General features: G+C 36.1%; 1 protein-coding gene across 2 annotated transcripts in view; it reads right to left on the reverse strand.

The window, feature by feature from the left end:
- Positions 1 to 817: 817 nt before the first annotated feature.
- Positions 818 to 18,607, reverse strand: part of kcnk10 (potassium channel, two pore domain subfamily K, member 10) — a 53,332-nt gene continuing 35,542 nt past the window's right edge. For both annotated transcript variants that reach the window (XM_012969586.3, XM_002933194.5), the window contains exons 5-7: positions 16,398 to 16,584; positions 10,856 to 10,998; positions 818 to 2,915 (exon numbers count right to left, since the gene is read on the reverse strand). In XM_012969586.3, coding sequence (XP_012825040.1) covers positions 2,304 to 2,915; positions 10,856 to 10,998; positions 16,398 to 16,584 — 942 coding nt within the window. In that variant the 3' untranslated portion in view covers positions 818 to 2,303. The remainder of the gene's footprint in view (positions 2,916 to 10,855; positions 10,999 to 16,397; positions 16,585 to 18,607) is intronic.

The following is an 18,607-nucleotide window of genomic DNA, read 5'->3' on the forward strand; positions in this document are numbered from 1 at the left end:
GAGTATTGAGTGTAAAATAAATTATCTAACTATCCAAATTTAGCTCCATCATTTTAACAAACCCTTACTGCTAACTTACTAATTTCATCTAGTAAATTACTTATGGAATACTTAGTTTATGATTCCAAAGAAAAACAACAGTCCCTGAATGGCAGACTAAACAAAGAATGGTTTGGAAAAAAAAGTAACATAAAGTTGACAGGTGGTAGAGAAAACAAAATAAATTGATTTGCATCTGCTGCAAACAAACTATGTCTTTTTTTAGTCTTTGGGGAAGTGGCAATCCGTGGAATAAAATATATATTTAACGATTCTTTAAGGAAAGTTTCCTGTTTTTGGGAAATTCTCTAAAGTCTACATTCTTAAGGTTATTAAGTTATCATGGAACCCTTTTTACATATTAAATTCAGCGGTACTCCTTTTTAACCCCCTTTTTTAGCTATTTAATCCCTTGTACGATGTCTGAAGGACCCACTTCACTGCAGTCAAGCTTTGCAATTGACCCTGTCACTTTAAATCAGATCCAGTGAGGAATCCGACATGGACTTAATACTTCAGCAACTATTATAAAACTATAAGTTTCTGTCTTTGTAATTTTCGGCATTTGACTGCTCTTTTCTGAATCAGCTTCTGTTTCCTAAGCATATAATATAATGTGCTCTATTTTTTACATGGCATGCAATCATTTGGATTGTTTGGCGTATCATGCTAAGCTATCACTGTGAAAACATTCAAAACACTGATTCTCTTTATATTGTTTGTTAGATCACCAACTCCTAATTTTGGCATTTTAAAGAAATGGACAACACACAACAAATAAATTATAAACAAAAGTATTTCAAGGTTTCATTAAAAATGCAAAATGAAATGGCACAAATTGGTAAGCACTTCAACATTTGATATCCTCTGTTATATATTTTAGTTCATAAAAGACTTTACCATTAAATGACAGTGCCCATCAAACCTTTGCTTTATGAGAGGGACACACAGCCCTGAGAATTGTACTTAATCATCGCACAATGGAACTATTTTGGATGTACTCTGATCTTTTCAGCTAATAGAAAGAAAGGCAGGCAATCCCACACCACATGCAAGGTGTCTGCTCCTTCCCTGTATTACAGTATTATTAACTGAATTTGTTCAGCAATATAAAGTGTCTAGAAGATATAAAAAACACATGACAATTTTTGCTTTTTTTCACCCCAAACTGACATCCTTCCAATACATAAGGTTTGGAGAGGCTCCATCTAAGGTGTAGAGTTGAGTTTATTTTATCAAGGGGTATGGTTGTCACCACAGTGCTGAGTATGATTAAAAAGCTTGAGCACAATCATTTTGCAGTGTGTGCAGATGTTGTTCCAGGCAGGGTACAACTGGCCTGATACAGAGTTTAAAAGATAAAAATAAAATATTGTACCCTGGTTCCATAGAAGGAGTATACCTCTTCCAGCTTACAAGTTAGTTGCAAACTGCAAATTGCCATCTATAAAAATACTAGATACCAGTTTTGAAGTGCATGTTTCAGGTGGCAATCCTTTATGTTGCATTTACCCCCTACACAGGCTTTACTTTATATTTTAATAATGGGCATGGCCAATGCCACTGTGCTGATTATGATTAAAAAGCTTGAGCACAATAATTTAATGCAGTGTGCTGATGTTGTTTCGGGCAGGGTACAGCTAGACTGATATGGAGATAGTAATCATTAAAACATTTCTTATTGTACCCGTTGCCACAAAAGGAGTAAACCTCTTCCAGCTCACAAGTTGTTTGCAAACTTTTTTTCGCACAGTGTAAATACACTGCCATCTACAGAAATACTAGACACCAGCTTGAGGTGCACATTTCCAGGTGGAGATTCTTTGTAGTGCAGTTACCCCCTAGAGGTCAACATGGCCTTTACTTTCCAAGATTTTCCACTGCTGCTGGGGCTCTTGGCAGTCACTTATGGCACGGTAAAGGTCTATTAATGAATTGTACAGAATTCCAAAGGAATTAAAAGTCTGCTTTAAGGCACATGTCTTAATGAGTCTTCTAAAATGAGCAAATGTTTTTGTTAGTTCATGAGTGTAAAATGTACTTATCGTAAGGGTAATTTTTCACCCCCTTCCATGCTGGAGGGGCATGCAACACACTGAGTTGCTAGCCCCTCCAGCACAGAAGGGGTTAAAGGTTACTGCTCAGCCAATCTTCGAGCCAACTCTGGGCTGCGGAATGGAATTGAAATGTCTATTTTGTGTTCCACTTTGCAGCCCAAAGCTATTTCGTGCCATGTAAGAGCAATGATCTCCAAATTAGCCCTTTTAATTTTTCTCTTCAAGTAATGCTTTGCTTTCATGTTCTTCTTCTTTGGTTTCTTTGGGTACTGAGCCATTCTCTATTATCGAGTGATGAATGAAGTCAGATAGAGTAGCGGTGTCTGAAGTGGAGATTTTGTCATCCTCGTCTTCCTTTTTCTCTTCATCTACTGAATATTTTCTGAAATTCTCATAGATCTTTCGCACATCCTCCGGAAGATTCTTCTTTAAATCCTTGTTTTTCCTCTTTGTAAGCTTTGAAGAATTGGAACCAAACTTGTTAATGATGTTGTCTTCAGAAACCCCCTGCCCATGTAAGGTGAACTGTTCTGCCCCTTTCAGTCTCAGGTTGTTGGGTCTGTTGTTTATGCTGTCCTGAGATGATGCTTTGAAACGCCCTGCCTCCAATTCAGCAAAAACAGAGCGTTTTTCTGGTGATAGCATGTCAAGGGAGTGTGCCCTCTGGTCCAGGCCAAGCCTTCTGCGCTCCATGCTTCTTATTGTGGCTGCTCTTTGAAGTTTGTCATGGATTTCCACACTGAGCCGTCTCCGTGTCTCTCTAAATTCTGCCGTGACGTTGGCTTTCCACTCAGCTGCATGTGCTTTTATTTCACCCACCTATTTAATAAAAAAAAAATGGTTACAGTGTATTCAGTATTTCAAATTAAGTTATTTCAATTATTCCACTAGGGTTTTCATGACTGTATATACAAGTACATATGTGCTTATCAAAAACCATACAAATATATTTACAGACAGCAATGTCTTTACTCGCAAGGCAGCAATGTATACCCAACAATTTCTTGGATGAAATGGATTAAGGTTTTTTTTAAAGGGATACTGTCACGGGAAAACACATTTTCTTTAAAATGTATCCATTAATAGTGCTACTTCAGCATAATAGGGGTGATGTCACCCCTCTCCTCCCCCCCCAGCAGCCAATCAGCAGAACAATAGGAATGCAAGATAGCAGCTACATGACACCTGTATTGCTAAAAATGCTCCCATGCCCCACCGTATGGTAGATATGACAACAGCCCTCAATGTTAAAAATCCATGTCCAGCTCACCCAGTTCATGGCTCCTCTAGTTACACTGAGTAGGAGAAACAACAGCTTATCTGAAAGTAATTCTATTTTGTAGCGCTGGCTCTTTTAGGAAGCTCAGGATCAAGCACAATGATCTAAAATGGCTGCCTACACACCAATATTACAGATAAAGAAATACAAGCATAACATTTTAAATGGAAGAGTGAATTATCTGCAATCTAAAGAACGTAATTTACAAATAAAATTTTTATGTACACCATAAAAATCATGACAGAATCCCTTTAAATGCTGTTGAAGGAGCTTGTTTATAGTTTTTCCCACTCTATGGATTTTTTTTTCCCAAACCATATAATAAGTATCTATTATTACCAATACAATAGATCCATTTGATTCCTCTTATCTATAACCTTCCCTGTGCTATGCTTATTGGTTTTATTAAGGCATACAGAAAGCGTGAGACAGTACTTTACCCACTGTGGTGCCCTTTCTAATGCCAAGAATTTCTAATACTCTTCTGATAATTGAACACAAGCCAAAACTAGTTTCTGCTGCATTATTATCTACAAGGTTTTTGCAAGCTCAGCAAATAATATGAAAGCAATTAAGGTGCAATCTATTATGAGGCTTTGCATAGAGCTTAGAAAAACTCAACCAGCATTCTCCAATACAAATAGTAGAAATAAGCTTATAAATGTGGTGAAAATCCTAAACTGATTCTCATTCAGCTGATATGTGGAAGTTGATTTTAAGAAGAAGCAGCAGCAGCACATAGGAAAAGTGACAGGAATTGAAAAGGGGTTTCATCTTACTGTTTGGGCAGTGTGCTGGGATCAAAGCCCATACACAGTAATAATTAAGAGCACTGGTGTATTCCCTTAGGTATGCATGAAATGTGTCAACCTCTAGCAATAGCATTCTTGACAGCTGCTGTATCACGGTTTCTTTAAACTATAGATTAAACTATCCTTTTCATGGTATGTTTTTCACAGTTGATGCTTGTGACAGCCAACTTGCAGTATGGGCTTTAGGTAAACTACAGACTTATAGATTGGCTCAGCTATACAAGAAATTTAAGACGTTAAAGGAACAGTAACACCAAAAAATGAAAGTGTATAAAAGTAACTAAAATATAATGTACTGCTGCCCCGCACTGGTAAAAGTTGTGTGTTTACTTCAGAAAGTCTACTATAATTTATATAAATAAGCTGTTATGTAGCCATGGAGGCAGCCATTCAAAGGAGAAAAGGCACAGGCACATAGCAGATAACAGATAAAACACTATTGTATTCTACAGAACGTATCTGTTATCTGCAATGTAACCTGTGCCTTTTCTCCTTTTTTCCAGCTTGAATGGCTGCCCCCCGTGGCTACACAGCCGCTTATTATATAAATTATAGTAGTGTTACTGTAGCAAACACACCAGTTTTACCAGTGCAGGGCAACAGTGCATTATATTTTTATTACTTTAAAGCTCTTTCATTTTTTTGAAAAAATACTGGCGGTCAGTTCAATATGTTGCTCAGCACATATTTATTCGCATATGGTTGCTTTGAGCATGTTTTCCCATAAACTCTTAAATATTGCGCTGCTGTGAAATATATGTGCGATCAATTTGCAAAATCTCTTCAGTGAATATATTTTCCACCACTAAAGCGGGGTTGTAATTCTAATACTGAGTATGCTCATAAATATTCACAATTTTCAATTATGCTATATTTAAAAAGAACTTAAGGACAATCACAGCTCAAATAAAAATTTGCAGTTTTGTTTAAATACACCAACCTTGTCCAGCTTTATAAACATAAGCAGGGCAAATATGTAGATCATTCTGCACTGCACATATTTATAAATGAACCCACTGTAGCTTATTATGTGCATTCTGTCATTGTGTAATGATGTTTATACCTTGAAGAGGGTGCTGCTATAACTGCTTATGTGTAGCTATAATCTAAAGCGAATAGGGGACATTTATTATACCCATGGGCAGAAGTGCAAGAGCAAAAGTTGCCTTCTGTGGCTTTGTACTCTGCCTTCCCAAGTAAATGACCCCTAATGTCTTGGGTAGGAGAAGCATATATAGAATATAACAACTCCTTTCCAAAGTTGGAGAATGGGGACGTCCAACACACAAGCATGAAAGCAATATAAATCTCAGACTTCATTTATTTTTCCTTTAAAGTATGGGTGGCCTTTTAAGAAGCTAAACAGAATATACAAACATAAGTGAACCCTTAGGAATTAGTATGTAAATAGACTCACAGTAATGTTGCTCTAGTAACCATAACATTATGTATCCGTTACCAGATACAGATCTGAGAGTGTGTTGTGCGCTCAAGGCTCCTTTTTTGCATGACCAACAATAAGTAATGTAAGGTGTTCTCTGCCTGAGCTATGTTAATTATGAGCTACCTGTCCCCATAATTATGCACACTGTAATGAAAAACAACTATATTTGATATCCATAAGATAAGCACTCAGAGTTTATTGGAAAAAGCGTCTGACACAATCATGTAATAATCTCATCTTACAATGAGGGATATGTAAAGAGAAAAAAAACAGTTAACACACTGAATATTTTAGTTGCCATGTAACTAAAGCTTTATAACAAAGGTTTGGGCAAGATATGCAAAGAATGAGAAAATCAATTACTCTTAACAAAGTCACATTGCCTGCTAGAAACAGCACTTCTTCTACATTTACTGTGACTGCTATCTCTGCATTTCATCCTGTGGTATTACTTCAAGCCCCTACAGGGTAATTCCCCACGGAAAGATTAGTACCCTGTGATAGATCTCTTTGATAGACCTTTCCACCGGCTACAAAGGGAATCACCGGAGAAAAGGCCTAAGCATCACTTCAGTTTTCCCCCTGCAGGCAACTTTGTGCAACTTTGGAAAACCAAAGCGATGCATAGGCCTTTCCACCACTGATTCCCTTTGTAGCCACTGGAAACGTATTTTGGAGAGATTAGACGTCCGGGCAACTAATCTCTTTGTGGGACATTACCCTTACTAGAGATATCACACTGTGTTACAATGAATCCATTTACTGTGTGAATATAAGGCTGATCGGGATATAAAAAGTATATTGTGTAAAACTTTTTCGGTTTCTGCATGTTGCCAGTAGAGGGTTTGGCAAGCAAAACCAATGCACTGCAATATTCTAAAGCTCAATGTTTGGGATACTATTATCCAATAGTTCCCCATCAAGCTTTATCAGCACCAGTGTTGTTTATTATTTTTATTTATTTTGTTTTGGTCGCAAGAAGCATTGTGACTCTGAATCAAAGCCACTCCCATGCTAGAGACAGGGAATGTACCAGCAAATGGTTATATCAGAAAGCATGTACAGTAGATGGTCCATCCAGTGATTTTTCACAAAAAAAGCATGATGCCTCTTACCCCTGTCAAGGCTCTTTACTGGCACTATAACAACACATGCAGAATCTAACATTACATTGTGTGGTGCAGCATAAACTATTTCTGAACACAATGACTAATGTATAAGGTACTGAACTTCAATAGGTTTCTGGCATACTGTATCCACTGCTATATATATAGATCGAAGAGCTCCTGTATAGAAAAATCACCATAATTTTTACCGTTGAACTTAAAAGTAAAAGTGTAGTAAAAAGCTTTTTTCAGCAGTATTTCATGTTGTGTCTTTTTGATCATTACCATTTTTTGGCAGCCATGCCTTATTTAATTTTTTTAAGTATCCATCAAGCCCCCACTGACAGCTGCCCCTAAGGAACAGATGGAGCTCAACATGGAATATTATGACAAGGGTCTAACACTAGTCAACCTGCTTTTTCCAACTTGAAGGCTATGAACATTTTTGTGACAAAGGTGGAAATCATATTCTTCGCAGATGGTATGTCTGGGTTAATTGTTTGCCACTTTGTTGCTTGCATAATTGCATAAGGGCTGTATACAGGCCTATGAAAGCTGCTGATGGACTGATTTGGCAGCTTTTCAGCCAGTGTATGGGGCCTTCAGACAGGCCTAGCCCACCAATAACTGTCCGCAATTGTCTTCACCACTTCAGTTTCCTTTCTTAGCCCAGACTCTTATATATCCATGTTGACATCATGTTGACATCCAGTCTTCCTGTATAATTACACAGACAGCAGGATGTCCCAAAGTCATAACTTAAAAAATGGCACCATTTACTAGTCCTGATATAGGAATAGACGTATAATAGACAAAATATAAATCAAAGAGCTACCCTAAAATCCTACCTTAAAATATTATGTCTAGCAGTCTAAGAGAAATGAATTAGCCAAAGTGTGACACAATAATATAATTTAAAATACCAATTTCAATACTAGTTTCTAAGAGTCTTTGATGGGCTATGGAGTATAAGATGTGTGCCTGATTAGTAAATGACATAGATGTGTTTATACTGGCATAGAATGGAAATGAGACAACAGCTTCATATGGAACATTTGTTGCATCCTACAGACTCCTACAGTTTCAGTTGCCAAGAAATGCTTCGAATTCAGCTGCACAAATCTATGGATGAGATGTACTAACATGAAATCTGTTAAGCAGAGCAGAGCTTAAAATCTGTCTTGAACTCCAGGATAATGTGCTAAATATTATGCAGGTCTTCACACAATGCATGCTATGGCCAAAGACCCCTTAGCCCTGTTAACAAGCATTCCAGATAGTACATCTTTAATGTATCCAAAACTGAAAGACCTACTTCAAACAAAATAATAAAATACACCAGAGTAGCACAGTTTATTATAGTAAAAAGACCAGATTCAAACCTTTGCTAATACAAATCCCTACATAGGAGAGCAGGGGAAATGTATCAGTCAGGGGAAATCTATCTATCTATGAGTGTGTTGTTTATAGCCAATAAAAAAGAAGATTTTGTTCATTATCAAAACAACAATAAGACAAAAATAATAAAGGTTATTTGTGAAAAAGATGTATTAGATTTCACTAACCCCAGCATGATTTTTTATAATAGCCATTTGCAATAAACAATGAAGGCCAATGTGAAGCTCATCATTTATGCCTGGGACCTGTATTTGTATGCATTTAATATAACACATGCTTTTTACTAGTGCTTAGAGAAGCTTTAATTGAAGAACATTCAAAGACCTTTAAATATAAACCCTACTCTCATTAAACACAACTAAGCTAATATTTTATTAAGGCTTCAAAATTATTAAATAATTAATAAGATCCATTAGTCAAAGTGTTAGATCTGCTAGACCCTTTAAATGAGGGCGGGGGAAGCAGCCACCATTGATGTACAATTCATGACCCCCTATATACATTAAAGAAAAAAAAAACATGAAAAGCTGTTTCTGTTATTTTTAGGATAGCACAATGTTAGCTTAATTATCATTATTATGTTTCATTGGTTATTAAAAGATAGCATAATACAGCTATGGGATGTGTTATCCAGAATGCTCAGGACCTGATGTCTTTCCATAATTTGGATCACCATACTTTAAAGGGGGTTGGATTACAATACTGGAAGGGGGGGGTTTTACTAAAACTAATTTTTTTTTTATTTATATTTTTTTAAACCATAAAAAAACTCATTTCCACGAATGGCTGTCATTTACCAAAAGATCTGAACTGCACATGCTACCTTACGGTATCAGACAAAAAGATCTAAAAAGCCTGGACAACATATTTCGCACTATGTGGCAGAACAAACTTGAATTAGCATGGTAAAATTACAACAACCTAAAATAATAGTAGGGGTCTCACTACCCAACATCAAAGGCAGCATTAATGAGATATGCAGGAGATTGGCTTCATTCTCCACTGACAGATATTCCCCCAGCACTAAAAGAAAACCCCTTGTTCCTACCTACAAAACATGGCATCTCTCCTCACATTACTCATAATACCTAATATATCTAGGGAACAACAAATTCCCTATAGGATTAGGAAACTCCCTACTGTGTATCTGGAGAGAAAAGGGATTGCAGAACATAAGAGATTTACTAGAAACTCTCTCAGACAGGATTAATTAAAAACATTCCCTTCACATTTTCAAATCCCTTTCTAACACTACAAATTTTACATTTTACAAGACAGACTATATATATAAAGTAAAGACTTAGATAAAAATATTTCAATCAACAATTTATGGAAAGACAAAAACACAAAACAAATGACTCCACAAATATGCCATACAATATAATCAATAACAACCACAGAGTCTGAAGGGGCAAATTTCTTAAAGTGGACAAACTCAATATGAAAATTTTCTTTAACAGACATCTTGAAATTTCAAACAAACTTAATGAAATTGTTACCAGCTAGTAGAAATGGCCCTGCAACTACTTCATAACTCATACCTAATCACCAAAGGTGGAAAGTCTCCCCTCAGACAGGTATCTCCAATGCCATGACCCTATCGAAATATTTTAAACTATATTTGGCTTTTCCCCAAAATTCAAGCTTTCTGGCTGGAGGTTTTCTATTACTGGATGCAGATGGCTGGAGAACACCTACAGCTGAACATAGACTGAGCCTTATTCAGTAAATACCTGGCGGGTAGATTGGCAGTAGCAGCCCAAAAAGCAATTTTACACCAATGGTTATCTACAGAAATCACATTCATCACATTCACAAAACAGAAAACTATATCATATTTTCCACATGGTTTGGCTGGAAACCATGACTAATAGGGAATGACATGTAAAAAAATGACAACACATATGTTGCATACATAAATGCCATCCCAAAGGCAACTAAGTATCTTAAAGTCTATACTTTTCAAAACACAACACAGTATGAAGTGGAAACACTAAAAGAAAACTCACTACGTTTGGAAACAAATCATAATATTCCGAATATCTCCCTCAAGACCCTCAAGGACATTACATTTTTCTTTAATTTGTTACTTTATCTTTACAGCTTTTTGTATAACTGATGATAACCTCTTTTACAAATTCTGTTACTTATTTTGAAAACCAAATAAAAACATCATTAAAGAATCTGGACTGGAAAAGCATGTATCCAAAAAGTTGTGAAAACCATGTCTTTTTTGACTTGTCGCAAAAAAGTCAGCATCAAAAAATCTGAAAACCTCTGAAACCACAACGCAAAGAAAGATCTTCCAGTTATAAAGGGACATCTGGCATTGACTTCTACATGATCTCGACATTTAGCTGTTGTATGTTTTAGCTATTGTATTTAATACTGTGAATTGTTGCGGTTTTGTCACATAATAAATCACAAAAAAAATCACATTTGCAAACAAGTTAGAGGTCAGGTGGGTGGACGCCTCATTCTTTTCCCCTGCCAACCCCATTTGGCTCGGGTACTGCCTAACACAGACAGCCTTAATCCCTATGATCTCCTTCCATGGCTCCTATTCTGAAATGCCAAGCAGCATAGGTGTGAGTGCTTTTTGGCCTGCACTGGCCTTGAGGTTTTCCCTTTTGTATTTAGTATTTAAAATGCAGTATTTGAGACCAAGTACCATCAGTTGGTACTATGTGCTATAATATATTATATCTATGCAAAATTACCTCTTCTTTTGTCTTCTTGGATATGACTCGTAGCCAGTCTCCAATCATACTCAAGACAGCTGCAAAATATGCAAGGCCAACCAAGATCCAGAACCACACCAAAGGTTTGTACCACTCCCGATAGGAAATGTCTGCATTTCCCCCTATAATAAATGCAGAAATACATGTTTACATTGACAGTTGCTAATAGTATAGCATATGGAACAACTGACCTAAACAAAATAGTTGGTCACATGGGCAAAGATAGGGAAAGAGTATCACTCTTGCACAAACCTACATCTACCGGGCAGCAGAAACTGGAGAAAGGGGACAATAAATGTTCTTTTTAAATTTTCCTTTGCATTTGTCTTATAAATGTATAAAGGGAGTACTTTGCAGGGCTCCTTAACATTCATAAAGGTGCTAATGTGTGTGTTAGCCTTGCCTCTTCTTCCCTTTTATGCATTGTGAAAAATTTCTTCTTAAGCCATTTTAATGGGGTTAAAGTTATTTGTAAATGTAATTGCTATTAAAAGCAATATGTCTGAATATTTACAGTCTCTGGACCTCTGGCTCTAACTCCTGAGACGATGATGCAAGCCTTCTGTTTAACAGACCTGAAGAGAACTGTGTAGCTCCTGTACTCATAGAACAGAAAGGGACATACACTGCTGTCAACTGCCATTACATATACAAATGACAAACCATTGAAAACCTTTAAAGAATTATACTGAAGCGTTGCCTATAATCATATTTTCTTTCATTATGCAAAAAAACTGTTTTTGGGTGGAGGTCCACTTAGAGTGCATATCCTTGGTAATGTATTGCCCAATGAATGGTAAAATCAAATGACCAGGTTTAACCTGATGACCTTAAAAGGGGTAGTGCAATTTAGCAATAGAAAAGTATACAGGGCTAAACACAACACAAATGTAATTGTAGAATGTGTTGTATTTGTGCAGATGCCATATAAGGTTTAAGAACCTGTGTTTTCTGCATGAATACAGCACTGCCTGCATTCAACAGCCCTGTATTCTTAAAGGGCGGGCAGGGGGAGGCAGAAAGGTGTCTCTGCTCCTGCCCCTTGGGGGGGTCATCATACATTACTCCTATACCTTATCCCCTTGTAAGAAAACTTGCAATTTGAGACACTTTCAGGCCCTTGCAAAATATATAAACAACAATCAGAATTCTCTGTTTTTGTTAATGTTTTTACATGTTAATGTTTTTACATTTTAAATGCCAGTATACTCTGACATTCCCAAGTTAAAAATGTATAGATAACTCAATGTATAGGTAGATTTATTGCCATAAAGGTACAACCAGTGGTGCATTAACTGCAACAATCATTAATAATGCACTGAGAGAGGAGTGTGTAAATGAGTGCTAAGAGTTCACAGTTTCCTTCCTAACCTTATAAGCCTGGGGATATGAGAAAGCCTGTCAACATAGCAATTCACTGAGAATATTCCAGTTTAGCTCTATATTATAATACATAATCATTGCCTACATTTCAAACCACCTTTGATTATAAAGTAAAATCATCAGATTTTCTTTGAATCAGCTTATTGTAGAACATGCAGACTTGTACTTGGGAATGGCCAATGACTGTCTGAGACAAATGTATGGTTTTTCTTTTTCCCTGTCTTTATCGAACCACCATGCCACTATTATCAATTGGAATAAGCATAATTAACTTAAAGCAGATTTAATTGGATCAGATAACAGTTAATGATTCTTAAGATGGCCGATGTTCCTTTTTTTTATCTGATTAACTGCTGTATAGCAAATGCCACTGAAATGCTCTAAGTAACTAGAGAAACAAAAGACTCTGTATAGGCAAATGAATTAAAATAGATTTCCAGCAAGAGTGAGAAAATATTAAAACTGAGTATTGTATAACTGTAAAGCTTAACATTAGTTCTAAGTTTAAAACACTGGGCAGTTTTATCAATGATTGAACAAGGGAATGCAGAAGGATCCCCAGCACTAAATTCCTATTTAACAAGATTTTATTGACAGTCAATGAATAGATAAATCAATCAATGCATTTATTACCTGTGTCAATTCATCACAATTTAACACTTTAAGCAGTCGAACACTCTCCCCAATGCAAATCACATGCAGGAAGGATTTAAACCATTATTTCCCCCACTGAAACTAATCATTTGAGTGTAGAAAATTGAGCTCATAGAAAGATGTATCTTCTCTTCACAAATATTATCATTTCTAAGGTCCACTGGTTCCCATATATGTGCCTGTGTGACTTTGCACTGTAAAAAGCGGCATTTATTTTAGACAATAACTTTCATTATTGTTTGAAAAATGTCTAATGTATGCTTGTAGCTAATTTGGCCAGATCAGTTGCACTTCCATTGTATTTGTATATTTTACTTGTATAGTCTTGGAATTCTCCCCCAATCCCACCTTTTTTGTGTATTTCTGTATTCCACACCACAGTCCCTTTAATCGTGGTCTTATAACTTTAAAAATGGGTGTTGGTCTGGGCAGTCTCTCTCCTTTAAAAACTAAAGGTGGGGGTTGGATCAAGCTCTTTGAGCCCAGTGCTTTGGTCAGGAGACACTTAACCTAAGAAATGCTTCCACTCAGGGAGGTGCAAGCCTTATAAAAATATGACCGGAGGTAAACAGTTGGGACCACCATAGGGGGTTTACCTTGACTTGGAATGATGGCTTGTAAATTTTATGATCATAATTTTGTAACTAAAAACCCCTGTTTTTGAAAATACATGCACTTGCATAGCTACTAAATTACTACTAAAACAGGGACCAGGGAATGTGCATTAATCAATCCGCTCTCTTTTGTATGCATGTCTGGCAACTACAATTCTCACTTCGGTTCGAGTTTCCAGGAGCTGTTGTACTGCCAGCAAAATCTACATCAGGTAAAGGGCTATGGCACACAAGCACAATTACTGAAGAAGACACAGAGATAGACTGGCCGAACCAGGCAACACAGATGCTAAAAAATGCAGTAACGTAAAATACAGCAAGAGAAAGCAGGGAAGGTAAGGGTCAAATTGCATTCGATAGGGTACAAATTAAAATAAATAGAGAATATATTCAAATAAAGTAAGAGAGAAAAGCAGGTGTTGATAATACAGCATGGTAAAAAAAAACAGATTATTATGGTAAAATAAGAAAAATTAAGGTTTACAACACAAAAATATACTTGAGACCTTTATTTTTAAGAGCTTAAATGTGGAGTACTCTTTAACCTCTCACAGTCCTTCACTTTAGATCCACACCTTTCTTCCTTTTTTGGAGTACATTGAGCAATTTTTTATTCCCTTCTGCATCTATTTAACCTATTCTGTCCCTGCCCTTAGATAAAATATGTACTTTATTCTTTACATTCTGAAAACCCGCCTCCCTCCCCCTTAGTATATATGTATCTCATTCATTGCGTCCAATTATAGTTTACCCTCTTTTCTTCCTCTGAGTATATTTAACTCCCCCCTCCCTCAATTCAAAGGAAATTAACCTCTCTACTGCCCTCAAATAATAGAATTCTTTGTTTTCTACCCTCAGAGTATTCCTATCACCTTCCCTCTTATAATTATGTAATCTTTCTCTTTCCATTTCTTAGACATATTACGTTTACCCATTTTTTAAACATACCACCTTCTTCCCATCAGATTATATATTTAATCCTTCCTCTCCATATCCTTAAAGCATATTAAATCCTTTATACCCAAAAACAAAGCATGCTGTGGGTTGTCAGGAATAAATTCAAAATGCATTCTATGGTTATTTATAACTAAATATAGTTATAGGCATCACTAATTTCTTTCACATAATCCTCATCTTGCAGAAAACAAGACTATACATCTACCAAGTGCTGACAAAAGGTTTTCCATTGGAAGAAAACATTGAATGGCAGTTGAACACATATAACATTTGGCCATCAACTGTTCCTGAACAAAATAAATGGACAAGAACATATACATTAATGGATAGTTGATTATTCAAGAGGCAGCAGTCTGGAGCACTCAGCCCCCATACTCATCCAGATGTACAGCATGTATAATTCATAAGCAAATGATGTCATCTAGTAGTGTTGAATAGAGCTGCTTCAGCACCCCATATGCTTAGTTCTGCTGGACATTATCACATCCCTTTTTTACTTTGCATCTTTTGTTTAATTGTATATACCCAGTAAATAAAACGGCATAGATGTAGCCAGAAGGGAGCATTGGAAAAGCTTTGCATTTGCTTTTTATATGTAAGAAAAATAAATCTCAATTTTTACCTGTAGCAACAGCATTTGAAAGAATGAAATCTGATAGAATTTAGTGAATCTGTCCCATTTCATTTTGCCGAAAAATTCCAAAAACCATAGAAAAATGAACGAAAGTCATTAAAGTCATGGATTGCTTTTTTCACACAAAATGTCTATTGGTCTATGTCTATGGGGTTTTTTTTGCAATTGATTTTTTTTGTGCTGCATTTTTCAGGTGGCAAAATTCTGCAGCAAATTTTGGAAAAGGTTTCGCGAAAAGCTTTGCAGATTTCGCTCATCCTGTTGTACTGTCAGATCTGCACAAGCCACTGATTTGAGGACAACATCTTGTAATGATTTAGTATGCTGACTGAATGCAGATAGGTGTAAACATGATATACACAAAATCTACACTTCATCAGCAGTAGAATATGGCATTTAGTGGATATAAATACAGCCTTGCTCAATTACAAGTACATGCAAATCTGAATAACATAATAAAAAAACTATAATCCCTGATGAAGGTGTCAGACTTGTGAGGCTTGTTTGAAAGTGTTCTCTTTTTATGATGGAGTGGGAAGTACAAGCAGTCAAGCAGTTACTCCCCATTACTAATTAGTAGCAACCTCAAATATACTGCAGTTCAAAAGTGGTTTATGTCTGTATTTTGTTGTAATAATAAAGATTATATAAGATGACTCAATAAAGCAATTGCTGCTGACCTGTGTCCTTTATCTGCATTATGGGTTTGTAATTTATAAAAACTGGTAATGCCCAACCTTTTCACCAACCAACTGTTATTCTCAGTATGAATTTACACCCTCTGACAATAAATGACATTAGGGGTCATTTAATTCTGCAAGTGCAGTGAGCAAAGCACAGTTTCAATTGCATTTGCCATGTTTTTTTTCCTATAATGCAGAAGTTTTTCCAGAATTCCAGTGTTGTTGCAGTCACAAGATGGCGTTGCATCTGACACAATTGCAGCTGATGTATCAATATTAACACAATTGCATTCACACTTTGCTGTGAACCAGTTATATGTGCACCCAATTATTAGATGCAAGTGCACTGTGCCTATTTCCACACAGTTCTGAGGAAACCCTGGAGCTACTGCCTCATCCAGAGCTGGTGCTAGTAGGGTTCCGCTGCTTCAAAAGGTGTAACTGTACTGGATGGGAGGCAGGAAGGACTGAGCACAACTATATGGAAATGCAAAGAGCACATTTTGATGGGAAATTTCCTGGACTGCAACTGCACTTTAAGTCATAAATGAGCCCTATTATCTGCTATCATATGAGCTTAAACATGCTCAACTTACCTGCCACAAAATCTCCAAAGCCAATTGTTGTAAGAGTAACCACCACAAAGTAAAGTGATTCCAGTTCTGTCCAGCCTTCTATCTGTTTGAAGATGACAGCAGGTATGGTCACAAATACCAGGCAGCCAGCCACGATGAACAATATTGTAGAAATGACTCTGATCTTCGTTTGGCTCACCTGCTTCTTCTGGAAAGAAAGGTACATAAATCGACTGTAGGAAGCTGCATTGCCTCTGTGATCAAAGGGGAAAATTTCTATTGTTTTCCTCATCTGTATTATTGTGTTATTGGTGTAATGTAAAGCAGGAGACTGTACTATGGTAAAGCCTTTCAATTATGTGAACAATCTCTTGTAAAAGATCTGCTGTGCAAGCAATTTAATACAGAGTATAACTGTAGGATGATTATGAAAAAAATCTCTGTTAGTTTAGTCTCGTTTGTTAATCTGATATTAGTGATATATAGCTACTTTCCTAAAGAAACTATGCTGTTCAGCTGCATCACAAGAAATTGCAATTATATTAGCTAGTAAACCTGTCTTCAGTATATGGAAGTAGATTCTTTTTTATAGTAGAGATCATATTTACATAATTATTGCACTTTCAGTCATGGGAGAGGTATCAAAATGATAGGCAAGCAAATTTGAGAAGCCTTCCAGGTTTAAAATAAGTTTAACAAGATTGATTATTCTTACAGAAAAATGATTATGTCCCTCAGTGACCTGTCACTCTCTGCTCTACATGTCTGTTATATAAATGGATATTGCAGGCATATGTCTGGGACTCAAGCACTCAAAAGGGAGGGGATAACTAGTATTGAAAAATATCATTTTTTTGTAAGATAATTATATACCTCTCACCTTGAAGAAGAAGTTAAAGCTCACTTTTATTATTAAAAACAATTATTTTGCAAGCTAATTGTTCAAAATTAGTTATATGCACTATTGTCTATTTATAACTATGGAACAAAAAGTTTGTACCAAATGCAATATGACTTAATGTTTACCTGATGCCAGGAAATTACAGTACTGACATTACAATTAACACCAAAAAAAGACAAAATGGTCTCCTGTTCCCAACAATGTTGTTTATCAGTATAAAATAATTCAAAAGTCTGTGATAAACATCAGAAAAATCAGTTCTCCCTGGTTTTTGAAGCATCTCTTTGTATCAATGTGGTCTAAAATTTCATAGATGCACAGATGTGTTGTAAATTTTGATTAATTAGCACTCAGCATTCAACTAATTATTTTATAATCTTTTAAATCAAACGTGTGACTACCGCATTACTAGGTAATACAGGTTAATAGAAACAAAGAGAAATCACAGAAAACACATAAAGAGGCTTAGATATTCCAATCACCATTCAAAAGAAGAATGTAATATACAATCCTACCTTGCTGATAAATCAATCAATAACTTTATAAACCCCTATCTTTTGTAAAAAAAAAACGTTCAAAATTAGAATAGTAGGAAAATGAAATAGGCACGTCTGACAATACATATAATATCTCTATTAGTCAAATATAATTCTTCACTATGTAGTTTAATAAATCGTTGCTTAAAGGAAAACTATACCCCCCAAACAATAGAGATCTCTATAAAAATATATTGCATTTAATATCTCATATTTAAGTCAAAAGGGTTGAGGAGACCGCCTTAAATGTATGCAAATAGACCAAAGGGATTCTGGGAACAAATTCCATAAGGCTCTTAGAAAAATCCCATTTACATGGGTTTATCCTATAGGCTAAAGCTCACCCACTGGGTTTTTGAAGCCAAAGCCAGAATAATAGCTGATCAGATTCCCAACTACAGACTGGTTTCGCCCTTCTTGGGAATCTGATCAGCTATTATCCTGGCTTTGGCTTCAAACCCCCACTCCTGTTACAGTTGTGATCTCTAAAGGGGGCACACAGCCCATCACTAAATTGTGTAAAAGGGCAATATTTACTGATATGTAAGTTTGGTAAGATTCTTTAATAGGTTGATATAAACTATTCGTTGATTAAGTATTCTTTCTAGGGCTAAGTCCATAGATGTATTAATGAGTCCTAAATATCATAAACCTAATGCTACTACAATTCCTCTCTATGATGTGGTAACCATCCAAGGTCATAAATGAAAACATATACCTGATAAGAATATTTGGCCTCTATAGCCACAACTAAGTGCAATGTTAACATGGTCACTAGGTACAGTCCTTTCTCT

The sequence above is a fragment of the Xenopus tropicalis genome, chromosome 8 (assembly GCF_000004195.4).
Source record: "Xenopus tropicalis strain Nigerian chromosome 8, UCB_Xtro_10.0, whole genome shotgun sequence".
NCBI lineage: Eukaryota > Metazoa > Chordata > Amphibia > Anura > Pipidae > Xenopus > Xenopus tropicalis.